This window comes from Rhinolophus hipposideros (genome assembly GCF_964194185.1).
Source record: "Rhinolophus hipposideros genome assembly, chromosome: 9".
Classification (NCBI taxonomy): Eukaryota; Metazoa; Chordata; class Mammalia; order Chiroptera; family Rhinolophidae; genus Rhinolophus; species Rhinolophus hipposideros.
In genome coordinates, this window is record NC_138055.1 from 74,385,032 (window position 1) to 74,399,416 (window position 14,385).

At 34.5% G+C, this 14,385-nt stretch overlaps 1 protein-coding gene across 1 annotated transcript in view; it reads left to right on the plus strand.

Moving 5' to 3' along the window:
- OTOGL (otogelin like) overlaps positions 1-14,385 on the plus strand; it is a gene marked incomplete at its 5' end in the record, with an annotated part of 143,353 nt that overhangs the window by 19,801 nt on the left and 109,167 nt on the right. Inside the window, 6 exons of the mRNA XM_081060233.1 lie at positions 2,344-2,549; positions 7,754-7,881; positions 8,245-8,351; positions 12,445-12,551; positions 12,750-12,875; positions 14,114-14,222. Coding sequence (XP_080916359.1) covers positions 2,344-2,549; positions 7,754-7,881; positions 8,245-8,351; positions 12,445-12,551; positions 12,750-12,875; positions 14,114-14,222 — 783 coding nt within the window. The remainder of the gene's footprint in view (positions 1-2,343; positions 2,550-7,753; positions 7,882-8,244; positions 8,352-12,444; positions 12,552-12,749; positions 12,876-14,113; positions 14,223-14,385) is intronic.

Consider the following 14,385-nt stretch of genomic DNA (forward strand, 5'->3'; position numbering starts at 1 on the left):
GCCTAGGCATTTGAAAGGGAAGATAATGCATTACATGTGTATTTCTTGGAACTAAATTTAAATAGTAATTTAGGATTTTGAGTAACATAATGGATACTTAAAAGTTCCTTTATAAAACAGAAATGCCATTAAAGTAGATTTTCAAGAATACTAACCCTTTGTTGAATCAAAGATGTAATATTTAAATTTTAACTCAAAGAGGTTGCATTATAGAAAAAAGGATGGTTTTCTTATTATTCAGCTAAATTGCTTATACTAGTGGTGTATCTGGCCTACGGCCTAACTTACAGCAACAGGTGCCAAAATGAAATCCAATGCGTGAAGCTCTGTACATCACACCTTACCTCTCTGGGCTTCTTTTCTCTTACCTGTGAAATGAAGGGTGTTGGTACATATGAACCTATGAATAACTTTCAGCATTAATCTATGCTTTCATTTTATTTTTTATTGTTAATGTTTCCTGCCTAGGTTGCATGGAGTTTTTCCATCTTTATGGGAGAGTATCTAATTTTTACTGCCATGCTCAATCTCTAATAGCATCCTTTCATGTTATCATACAGTAATGTACCTTTTATTTTCAAAAACAGTTTATTTAGTCAATTTACTGTGAAAGAGATCAAATGACAAATGATCAAACCAAAAAATACACACAACAAAACAACTCTACCTCCATACAATTAACGTACCAGTGCTATGAAATATCTTTATAAAACATGATTCACTTTTTCACGTATAGTTTTTATAACTTGCAAAAATAAACAATATTATTCATACTGACTTTTACTATGAATTGACTGTGAATTCCTCATGCTTATAATTTTTAATAAGAATAGATTACAGAAACAGTTGACTAGTCTTTTTATTTATTCTCCAATGTAAATTTTTAGTTATTTTCCTATTCTTATAACTAATTCTCTGTAAAAAAAATAATCTGCAAGCATCTTTGTGAAAATGGTTACAGATATTTTGAATTGTTTCTTTAGGGAATATCCTTTTGTTAATGAGTGTGTTTAGTTTTGTCATTTCTGTGCCATGTAGCTGTGCTTTTCCTGGAACGGAAATCCTTAGTTTGAAGTTTTTGAGAGAACTGTCTGAATATACCTATTAACCTCCCTCCTCATTCATATTATAATTTATAATTTTCGGTGAGCATGGTTATCTTAATAAAAATGATTTTTTCTTTCATTTCTTTAATTCTCAGCACCTGCTCTTTTCTATAATACATGTGGATGGAAGAACAGCGTTCTTTCAAAAGTATTTTAGGCGACTTATTGTGATTTTAAAATGTCCAATTATTTAGTTTTCCATAGTTCTCATATGTCTCCCACATCCTTTGTAAATGCACATTCTTGTGAAAAATGAAAAGAGTAGACATGGATTAGGAATTTAAATATTCAATGTGACCCGTGTTTATACAGGCCAAATTGTATATAACTTAAAAATTATGAGCATAACCCCTATGCAGTACTGTAGGACAAAGTATTCTATATTCCTAATAATGTATTTTGCAGCATTAAAACGTAAATTATAGTTAATCATGCCTTGATATATTTCTTTTGGAAAACAATAACTTATACCAAAGTAACATTTTGGGGATAGAACATACTACTTACTTACAGTTAATTAAAAATAAAAATGAAATAAAATCAGAATTTGAGCAATGTGTTTACATATTTCTAAATACACCATTGTTTGTACTTAGAAGTTTTTCGATTATCTTGAGCTCTCTAGATAAAAACTCATACATTCGAACTCTCATTATTCAAAATAGGCAAGGTTGTTTTCCAGATTTAAAAAATCACTAATAATTAGCAGAAGCGTTTTTTGTTGATTGAAAGAATCATCCAATTATAAGTATAAAATCTACATTAATTTGGAGAAACAGATACAATTTTTGTTGTCTTTTTACAGTGTTTTCCTAAAATAAGACTGGGTCTTATATTAATTTTTGCTCCAAAAGATGCATTAGGGCATATTTTCAGGGGATGTCTTATTTTCTCATGTAAAACAATCTACATTTATTCAAATACAGTCATGTCATCTTCTGGAACATCGTCATAAAGTACTAAATGCGTCTGTCTGGCTGATGATCTTAACTGGGGCTTATTTTCAGGGTAGATCTTATTTTTGGGAAAACATGGTATTTCCATATTATATTTTTCAAAAAATATCAAGATTTCCTATAGGATAGTGGCATGAAAAATCTAACTACATAGTTTAATTCAATAATTTTGAATAATAATTATCTTTGTTTAATAGACCAGTTACTTCAAGAAAGAAATAATCCATATGTAACTGATCCTTCCTCATAATTCTTTGATTGACTTTGTTATATTTTTCAAGTTTAACATTACCTCAGACAATTGGACAGGTTTCCATTGAGAAACTAGCTGACTACATTCTGGTGAAAACAACCTTTGGTTTTTCATTGGCTTGGGATGGAATATCTGGAATTTACCTCAAAATATCGGATGTGCATAAAGGGAAATCGTGTGGCCTATGTGGGAACTACAATGGCATTCAATCTGACGATTTCATCATTCTGCAAGGTAAGGGGAGCAGAAGAAATGTATAGGTACTTCTGAGATCTTTTCCTTCACTGATAAACCTTTTTGTACCTAGAAGAGTATAACACAACTTGTTCTAGGTTGGGTAAAATTGGTAGCTATCACTTGCCTGTTTCAGGGATTTTAAGTGAAGCTTGAGTAGGAAAATATTTTTATGTCATTCTTGAAAACCATGAGCTAGTCTACATTTGCTAAATTGAGATACAGGACTTACTCATGTAACAAATATTAACTGAACATTTACTTTGTGTCAGGCACTGTTGTAGGAGCTTGGGTTACATCAGTGAACAAAACAAAGACTTCTCCCTTCTCAGGACTTATATTTTAGTGACTCAGACCCATTTGGAACAAAATTGTCTGCTTTTGGACAAAAGTTATTTTGCATCCAGTCTTGATAGGAATAAATTAAATAACTGCCAAATAATAGTTTTGTAAAGTTAATGAAATGTGAACACTATTATAAAAGTTGAATAATAACGTGGAGTTTATTATTTGTAGTGATGTACCTATCATCATTTATCTATTCATTCAAAGCCATAAAACTAATCTCAGTGAACTATTAAAAATGAGTTCTATTTCAAATTGGGTACTAGTGTGTACTGGCTACAAAATAAGAGAGTCATAGGACATAATCATAATTTAGGTCCACACAGGGAAGTGTAATAAAAAAATAATACTGTTCTTAGTACCAGCAGACATGTTTTGAATCTTGTTCCAACTCTTATAAGCTGTGTGATTTGAGGCAACTCATTTAATCTCTCTGATGCTCAGTCACTTCAAAAAAAATAGGAATATAATAATTCTTAACCTGACGAGTTATCAGTGATAATAAGAATATACCTCGATATTATCTTAATACTTCATATGAGCACGTAACTATATTATTCCCAACCCTTACAGCATCCTGCAAGGTGGGTAGTATCTTATCAATTTTTATAATGACACAATGTTATCTGCCCAATGTAACACAGCTTGTAAATGCTGCTGTCAGGGTTGGATTACAGATCTGATTGGCTCCCAATCCTATGCTTAGATAAATGTTTGAGAAATTGACTATTAATCTATAAAGTGCTATGTAATGCTTTTTTATATTGTAAAATTATATGGAGAAGAGTCGCCTGTATGTTGTGTTTTAAGGCCCAGTGAAAATTCTACCTAGAGTGTGGGTTCTGGAATCAGACTGTGGGGTTCCAATTCTGCTTTGCCATTTTTTTAACTTTCTAAGTTTAATGATATAATGGTATTATATACTTTCTAGAGTTACAAAGATTAAATGAGACAATCCATGTAAAACACTTTGTACACTGCCTGGCATAGTTAATGCTCAATACATTTTGGCTAATTTATAACCATCTCCATTTGGTCTCAATAAGCCTATAATGGAGCTGAAATGAAAATGTTTGATTAAAGACGTTGCTTTAAGAGGCCTTTGTTAAAATGCAAACATTTTACCCAAGATCGATAACGCCTCACCAGGATTAGATTACGAGTAGCTAGACTAAAGAACAGCGCTCCAAGGAGTCAGTTTCCTCATATGTAAAATGGAGATAATAATAATGACCCTGAGAACTTCCAGCCTGTGAGGATCAAATGAGAAAATGTAAGCGAAAGTATTCAAACGTCTGGAAACACAATACTAATACACAGTGTGAAGATCATCATGAAATGGTCTTTTGAATCTAGTTGGGTATTTAGACTGAGAGGGCTCACAGACTTGGAAGTAGGGTTTTGATTCAGGCAGAACCAGTCAGATGGTAATTCCTGATTTATTTTTCTTTTGTATCAAAGCTTCATGAAAAAAAAAATTCGTTTCTCAGAGTTAGAGAAGACCGCTATGGGCAATTTGGCTAGGACATTGGGGGCACATCGTATAGAGGTCAGGATAGAAAATAGCATCTGCTCTTGTTCGAGGCAGAGAGACTCAGATTAGGATTTGAGTTCAGAGTCAGACAGAGTTTGATAACCTGGAACATAAAATGGTTGCCCACAGCGAAGTAACTGGGGCAGCATGTTAGCAGATTGTAAATGGGAGAAGCCTGGCAGGAGGCAAGTGGACTAAATATGGCTGAGCTGACAAAGGCAAGGAGACTCTGGAAAGTATGTGGAAGTTGGGAGCCTAAGGAAAAATTTTAGCTTTTTCACAATTTTATTTGGTGCACAGTATAAAGGAGAGCGATACAAACTAATTTACAATAATTTATAGGCATGTGACTTGAACTTGCCCTCCGATTTTCTTCCATATTGTAATAATGAAAGAAAATGTCTACAGATGAGCTGCTTTAACTTCAGCTTTAATATGCCTAGTATTTTCTTGAAACTCAGCCTGTAGTTTGCTGATTAGATAAATCTTTGGAAGCAGTGAGGTAGTTTAATTGAATGCCATTGAATGCATAATTTCTTAACAGTGATTAAAATTGCATTTCTCTCTGCACTCCTAGTCATTCTTCAGGGATGACTTCACAAAGAAATGAGGCTTTTCAGAATTTCTGTGGATATAGAAAGATTTTAATTTGTGGTTTAATTGAGGTTCTTGTTCCATAATTTATGTCTATAGCTAGGTACATATCAGCATAGAAACCTTTGTTTACTCTTGATTTTTCCCAACGTAATAATTAATAGTGCTTCACTTTCATTCTCAGAAACGTCCCAATATGGACAATAAATTTCTCTCTCTCTCTCTCTCTCTCTCTCTCTCTCTCTCTCTCTCTCTCTATATATATATATATATATATATATATATATATATGTATATATATATATACATATACACATATATATATGTGTGTGTGTGTGTGTGCGTGTGTGTGTGTGTGTATTGTTTTTTTAAAGATTTTATTGGGGAAGGGGAACGGGAGTTTATTGGGGAACAGTGTGTTTTTCTCAGGACCCATCAGCTCTAAGTCAAATTGTTGTCCTTTCAGTCTTAGTTGCTGAGGGTGCAGCTCAGTCAATCTAGTTGGGGGCGGGGCACAGCCCACCATCCCTCGGGTTCGGGAGTCCAACCGGCAACTTGTTGCTGAAAGCACACACTCTAACCAACTGAACTATCCACCTGCCCCTCCCGGGGCTCAGTGGCAGCTCATTGTCTTCACTTTAGTTGCAGAGGGTGTAGTACACTGGCCCATGTGGGAATCGAACCGGCAACTGTGTTGCTCAGAGCTCGTGCTCTAACCAACTGAGCTATCCATCCACCCCTCTATTTATATTTTATAGAAAGTATTTTAATTTTAGTTTTCCAGGCTCTCAGACCACCAATTGACTTGGATTAAAGTCTCATAATAACCAACTTTTGTGATTCTCCTAGTAATGCAATATAGTAAAAGTAGCTAAATATGTGTTTGAAGAGCTGGAATTAAAGTGAACTCTATCAAATATATGGTGATGCAAGGAGAACTGACTCTGGGTGGTGAACACACAATGGGATTTATAGATAATGTAATACAGAATTGTACATCAGAAAGCTATGTAACTTTACTAACAATTGTCACGCCAATAAACTTTAATAAAAAAAAAATTAAATTAAATAAAGTGAACTCTAAGGGATTGTCTAGGTTTTTTAGTCACATTCAAATTTGTGCATAAATATTAAAATAATTGGGCCTTTAGGAAATATTTTTGGTTCTGTAGACTTTCAAAAATGATATTTTTAAATGAAATATGACTATAAATTTTCTCTTTAAGAGAACATCGGTTTTTCCCTTTTTAAATAATTGCATTCCAGTGGGTCCATGCTTAGTTCAGTGTGTAACTCTTACAATAATATCAGAGATAATGAAGTAGGCCAGACAAGTTTGAAAGCTCTAGGATTCTAATAATCCAGTTAATAAATATTGCAAATTCCCTTTTATTTATTCATTCACCTATTTAGCCAATGTATTTTGAGCACATACTGTGTACCAGATACTAAACTAGGGATACAGCAAAAGGACACCTTAAACAAATTCTCTCCCTTCCTGTAGTAGGCATTATAGTGAAATAAATAAACAAATTAAATAAACAAGTAAATATATAATTTATAAATAAATATGTAGTGAAATAAATAAACAAATTAAATAAACAAAATAAATAAATGAATTAAAGCATAATTTTTGTGAATGATAGTAGCCATGAAGAAAAAGGAGGTGGGGGTGGGGGAAGGAGATTAAGAGGGATAGAACAGTGTGTGCTTGGTAGCCTAGATCATGTGACAGAAAAGGGCTCTCTCAAGAGGTCGTATGGGATAGATGCGTAAATGAACAAGGGAGAGAGCAGAGGAAAGACTGGAGGGAAGAGTGAGTTTTGAAGAGCAAAGAACAAGAGCAAGGTGGGAATGAGTTTGAGTGACGAACAACATCAAGCCAGTATGACTGGAGTAGGTTGAGCAAGAATAAGAGAAGAAGATACAGGAGGGGCAGGGGTGGGATGAGGAGGGTGGAGGAGGTTGGGGGGTGGGGGAGTACAAGGGCCTGATCAAAGCCCGTCTTCACGGCCACAGTACAGTTTGGGGTTTTACACCAAGAGAGCAAAACATTGTTATGATGAACTCCTACATATAAAATTATAGTTGACATTCATTATTGTTCAACTTCAGCTTCAGGTGTACAGTGCAGTGATCAGGCATCTACATCATCCCTGAGGGGGGTCTCCCTGAATTCACTTCTTAGTCTTTTCTTCTCCCGATGTCTTTTCCAGTCTTTCACTGTCTGTGTGACTGTCCTCTGAAATCCTCACAAAGGCTCAAAACATATATATATTTTTTTGTTGTGTACCCCAAATATGGAACTACAATTTTATTAAGGTTCTGACTAATGTCAAATATAATGGGAAGGCTTTCTGAAAATTTTCACACCAAACTTTGACTTAAGTTTCTTAAGTTTTATGCATATTTTTCTCCTCTCTATTGCACAAGCTGTAGGCTAATTAGGAATTTACTGGTGTGCAAGTTGTACCATTCACTTTCAACCCTTTGTCATGTTGCTTCAATGAAGTTTCCTTTTTCTCTCCAACGATATTAACTTTTCTTTGGCACTTTCACTTTGTTCAATTTATTTTTATTATACTAAAGTAATGTTACAGTCTAATATCATTGATAAGCATAGAATTATTGAGTTTAACTTTTTGACCAGGAAGGTTATGTTGACAAACTATGTGTTTGTGGAAAGTGATACTATTACACATATTTTTGTGTGTGTCTTTATGTGAAATAGAGGACTACACAGAAGACATTGCCATGTTTGCAAATATTTGGTTGGTACAAACTCCAGATAATATGAAATGTGTACCCACACCCTCAGATTTTCCAAATCCATGCTCCAGTGGAATGCCAGCATTTGAGGTAAATTTGATGTGAAAAATTTGGGCATGTTGGGTGTAATGCACATATATTGTATTTGCATATTTAACATTAAGCATTTTTAATGCAAACACTACAGAGTTCAACACTATTAAATTTAGGAAATGTAACTGCAACAGGAATAACTTTAAGATTATTTCAGAAATAGTGAATGTGATGAGTTTCATAAAACCAGTGCTGTTTACAAAATTATGTAGTTATAAAATGTTGGTTAAAATTTATAAGTGGAAATTACCTTCTGTTTCCTGGTAAGAACAGAGACTCTTCTAAATAGATAAGTAGAAAAAATGAGAGTACGCCGTATTATTAAATATGTTCTAGTGACTGCCATCTTTTTCTGCACAGGCAATCTTCTTCAAGTGTCAGATACTGTTGCAGTTTCCTTTTTTGAGCTGCCATGAATATATTGACCCATATTTATATATTGCCAGTTGTATTAATGACCTTTGCAAGTAAGTGAAATGATTAGTATTTGCAATAAAGTTTTCTTTACCCAAAAATGGAGAGCCAAAACCACTTCTGTAACTTAGCCATCCCAGCAGTTCACAAAGTATAATGGGGAATGTAAAACAGAAACTATGCTAATAGCTATTAAAAGCTTACTGGATAACAGGTACAGTCTTAGTATTTTATATAAGCAGCATGAACAGAATACAGCAATTCTTAAATACTTTTTATGCCACTAATCCCTTTGAGAGTCTAGAGATGTCTGTAGACTCTTTTGTAAAATAATGTTTTGAAATACATGTAATAAAACACATAAGTTTACAAAGGAAACTATGTCGAAATAGTTATCAATATAGTAAAAGAAATGAATTTCTGATATATGTGCTTTTTTATGTACATTTCAGGTCTTATAAGTACTATAGTTTGACATAGTGATGAGTGTAAACAATATTTTGAGATATCTGCTACAGTTATAATGAAAACAAAAAAACGAGATAGAAATATATTGGTGACAGTCACAGATACTGCTAAGAATATCTTGATGTGTTACCTACATGTATAATTGAGGAAAATGCTAAATTTCACCTGGAGATTCGTGAAACTAAACATGCAATATTTTTCCCATCCAAGGTCACAGACTCCTGCATTCTTTGCCAGGTTAAGAACACCGAGATTAGGTGGTTTCTAGAGAACAAATTCAGTGAGACCCATCATAATATGTTCATCAATGTAGAATTTACTATAAATTACCCATTATTGAGATGAAGTTCGTTCTACTATATTTTTATTCAAAAATTTACCAAGCATATCTGATTAGCTTCTTGAAGGTTCAATAACATCCCAAGAAATTTTAACAAAACTGCATTTTTTAAAAAGAATCTCAAGAAGTGTAAATGATACACGGGAAATTTGTTGTAAGAGGCCAGACTAATTTTTGGTTGAGTGAAACCACTTAAATGGCATCTTGAGTAGCTTATTAAGAGGTTTAAGTTTATTAAGGTGAGAACAAAGAGGGAAAGTTGAGGTAGTATAAAATTGTCTTATTCATAACTACTGAGCTTTAATGAAATGGAGATTATTACAAAAATAATGAATATAATGGTATTTTCCAGATATTAACATAAGCTTATTTGAGACACTTGTTAATTTTTAGTAAAAAGCAGTTATATCTTTATATGTATAGTCTCTAAATTTTACAAGTTTATGAACTAACTCTTTGAAAGGGCCCCTCTACCTAAAATATCGGGTGTTGACCTTACTCTATATTTTACAACATTCTGTTCCCTATTTGGTTTTATTTTTCATTTAAGCACTATATAGTTCTATCTCTGTTCTTTCATTCAGTCTCTTTTTTTGAGGATCACTATAGGTAGTTCATGGTCCTTATTTAGCCATGTGTATGGAATTAAAAATTGTTCTTATTCCATGGAGACTCATTCTTGGACCATTCTCCAGTAGTCTTTACACCTGTCCTTATCATTATCTTTTGTACTCACCTCTCAAGTAGACTGAGATAAAGTGTCATTTGGCAGGAACTGGAAAGTCCTTCTCTGTTTATTAGTTAGGATATTGTTTGGCTGCTTCAATTGCCAAAGTATCAGTGACTTCAATTAAATTGAATGCTTATATTTCTCCCACACAAAGTCCAAGCTGGTAAGTGGTCCTGGGTTTGTACCAGGTGCCCACTCCATAAGATTTCCAATAACTCAGTGATACTGATCCTATGTCATCCCCAGGGCCTTATTCTCAGTTTCTGGGGGACTGTTCTCAGTTTCATGACCTAAACTGCCTTATCACTACCATGTCCATATTTTTGTCCTTTGCAAAGGAGGTAGAGGGCTGGCAGCTTTTTAGTTTTTTTTAAAGTGACCTGGAAGTCTCACGTACATTCCCATTTTTAATCCTTTGGCCAGGATTGCTGGGAAATGTTGTCTGACTGGGCAGCCAAATGCCTGGTAAAAACTTGGAGGTTCTAATACTGAAAAGAAGAAAAGGGAACTGGGACAAAAAGCAGTCTCTGCCACACTCACTTTGTCTGCAATTTCATCACTGAGAAACTAACATTTATGTCTTTTGAAATTTTGTTATCTTTAAACTTTGGGTTTTGAAATCTAATTGCTTTCTAGAGGGCAAATAAAAATAGCAGGATAGAGAAACGTCTTTTACTGACTGAGATCATCTGATACCTTATGCGGTATGTTTGAGGTGATGAGGCCAGGTTTGGGGGCAGAGCAGGCATATAATATGAAAAGAAGGGCATTATTAATTGAGTAAGTTGTCACTGATAAAATGGAAGTGAGAAGCTCTCAGAGTTAGGCTTTCACTCCTCACAATATGTCACCCAGGACTCGAACTACCTACGTTCTTTCTCCCCTAAAGGAAATATTCATATTAGGGGACTGCGTCACAAAGATCCTATACGATGAGAATAGCCTTGTGACCACTGAACTCAAGTTCATTTCCTGCTTGGATTATGCTAGTGTATTGTATTTGATTCAACACACATTTTCTGAGCATCTACTCTGAGCATTGTGCCACACCATGGAGAAACAGAAACAATTTACACATGATCCCTGTCCTGGGAACTCGGATTCTAATGGCGCCAGAAACAGGTCTCCAGCCGTGACATATGTCCTAAATGCAAAGCGCTGTGGATGTGCAGGAGACAACTACTGATTTATCAGGGATGCCTAGTAAAGCTCCACAGAGGAGATGACGTCTGAGTTAGAGTTTAAACGATGAGACATTACCAATTCTTCAACTTAAGCCCTCCTTCTGCTCCTAAGTTGATAAACCTACCAGCAAGGAAATGATTTTAATTTTGTCACACCAAAGTCAGCTATTTCTGAATGCTCATTTTCCTTACTAAAGTTTACATCCAAAATAGACAAATAAGCTCGTTTGCTGTGAGTTTACATGTAATGTCATAGAGTAACATAGACAACAAATGGTAGCTATTTTAACAATAGTGTCATTGGGCTGGAAAACCAATATTCCGTACTTTGTTAGCTTTCACAGCCTCTACTAATTGTAGGAAATAATGCACATATTTAAAGGTAAATCATAAACCTAATATCTTTCTAGGAATTCAATAAATTTAGCTTACCCTGTTTTTCAGAGACTTTTCTTTTTTGGAGGTTAGAATATTTTCTGAGCTCCTGAAGTTTATATGCTCAGTTCCTTTTTCCTTCTAAATCTCAGTTAATTGGACTAGATAAGCGCATGACTCCAATTACAGTAGCACAGGATAAGTGCAATTTGAGACGGATGGCTTTTACAATAGAGATACTGAAAATGTTAAGGTTCACAAAATGCAACATTCTCAAGGTCATTATCTTAACATTCAAGATATTTAACTATTCAATTTGGAGTTTGAGTTGGGTTATAAAACCCTGCTTATTTTATACATACCTTGTTAATCTGCTTTGGAAATTGGTGACCCCTTATATTTTGTTTGGGGGAGGTTCTAGGGTGATTATAAGAAAATAATTAGAGATTATTTGGCAATATTATAAAAGTAACTAGCTTTAGTAATTCAAACTTGAAAGAATTAAACATCTTTTCAATCTTAAGTTAAATGCTGTTTATTCAATCTTTCAAAAGTATTGCAAATTATTAGTATTGGTTTTATTCCAGCACATAGACTATCTAGAGCATGGTTTCTTTGAAATAATTTTCATATTTGGTGCTTTCATTGCGATAGGATTGTTATCTGTTGTAATAGGACTTACTAAATTCTAAAAACTCTGGGATTCTTTGTGTAGGAGCCAAAAAATACATATAAGGATTCTGGAAGAATGTCATAATTAAAACAGAAATCTTTTTCAGTATAGGCACACCCTCGAATCAAAAGAAAAATTGGTCAAATTATTAAAAGACTTTGCTGCAGACAATTTACCTAAGCTTTTTCAGCTGGGATCACATGTTGATATGTTTTCTGCATTACTGTACCTAATACATTATACTGTATGTAAGCTGACATCAGTTAATATTGGAACATTCACCACATACTCACCATTTCTAGGGATCAGGAACTCAAAGGCATAGATTCTGTCAGTACTTTCGGTGTGATTTTGGCTCTGTCTTTCCACTTTCTAGAACTGATGATGATGATACCTACTGTAGAGCAGCCACCGAGTATGCTAGAGCCTGTTCCCATGCTGGCTACCCTATCCAAGGCTGGAGAGATGACTTCCCAGCATGCAGTATGTTTCCTCATTTTCTATGCCCTGTGTACTTTGGTTAATTTTAGGCTTATCCTCGTACTCAAAACTGATGAAGTGCAAGGATATGTTATTGATGAAGTCACACCGGTAAACTTGAAAACTTTTTGAAACACTAAACTTTCTTTGAAAAAGAAGTGACTAAAGTTGACTTACAGGTCCCCTGTTTGCCCATTTCAGCTGATAAATGTGATGATAGCTTTGTCCATCGGGATTGTATCAGTTGTTGCCCACCCACCTGCACATTTGACAGACAGTGTCTTGGGAGCAATCTCCAATGTCTTGATGGATGTTACTGTCCAGATGGTAAGTGTTTCATGAAGGAAACCATGTTCACACTCATGGAAATTAGCATCCTGTGATTTGAGAATCACATTGCCCCATCCTCTCCCAGGGCATCCATGAGGGCTGCTGTGATTTTCTATCCTTGTAGGATTTGGTTTTTATTTTGGGCTGCTTTTCTGTAAGAAAAAGGCTCATTGCTTTGTAAATTTATCAGGAAATTTGGAATCTGGAGTCCTGAAGTTACCCATGCACATCTTTTATTTCATTGCATATTTAAAGATATTTAATAATTTATGAAAGCAATTTCAGAAAAAAAAAGCCTTCACATGTTGGTAATACAAGATTTTAGTCCTGATGTAGTTTAAATATTTGAAATTAGAAGTAATATAGCAAATGATACAGGTAGGATTTAAACTTAGGAATGACTTCTACACCAACAGCTCTTTTTAAAGAATACTGAGGATTCACTCAAAACTTTTTATTGTTACAGATTAAAAAAAAAAAGAAACCCAGAGTGTTAAGTGATTTTACCACTGTCATGTAGTTAATATGAGGGAGGAGTACTTGGAACCAGATATGTTGACCTCAGTCCATTGCTTCGTCAGTGCTACTCAAAGTAGGATCTTTGGACCAGTGTCAGGCCTGAATTGTTTGTTACCAGTCAATGATGAGATAAGAAGTTTGCACCAGAATATAAGTAATGCTTCCTCCATTTAGAAAATCTTACACAGAAAAAAAGTCAGCTGAATGAAACAGTGTGCTTAGTACATAGCTGATTTACATTCTGGCTCAACCACCTTTACTCATTAGAGAGAATTAACAAACACAGTTCCACTGTATTTGCCCTTTGAGTAGCACTGGCTGGCTATTTATTATATGTGTGATGATAGTGTAAATCTCTCATTGTGAGATGAACAGAGATTAAACCAAGAATATATATTCTCCTTCTCTTCCTCCCTTCTTTTTTCAAAAGCAAGGAAACACTATCTAGTCTCCTTGATTCTATATGATGAACCTTGAGTTTTTAATAGCAAGTCATGGGATAAGAAAAGTTGAAAACCACTGAAGTAGACTTTCATAAGGTAGTTGCTGATTGAGGTAGAACCAGGACGTTGGTAACCTCCTTCAAAGTAAAGAAATTTGTATTTCATTACCTAGTGTAAGCAGGTGTTCAGTAAAAGTTGCTTAAATTATTATACTCAAAGAATGCAATCTTTTGTTATTTCTTTTGAAATTTGATACATATTTTTCTCAACTAGGCCTCATAATGGAAAACGGAACTTGCATCCTCTTGGAAAATTGCCCATGTAGTTTTCATGGATTAGCTTATTCAGTTGGTTCAAAAATTGAACAAGAATGCACTGAATGGTATGTGATCAATGCACAGCCAGTTGTTTCTGGATCCCTGGCTAGTTGACAACTTCACCATGACATGGTTTAAAAGAATACACTTGTTACTGATTTTCTTCCAAAACTTCCAAGACATAATTTGCATTTTATTTAAAATCTGTAGAGTGGTGGAGGGCATCTA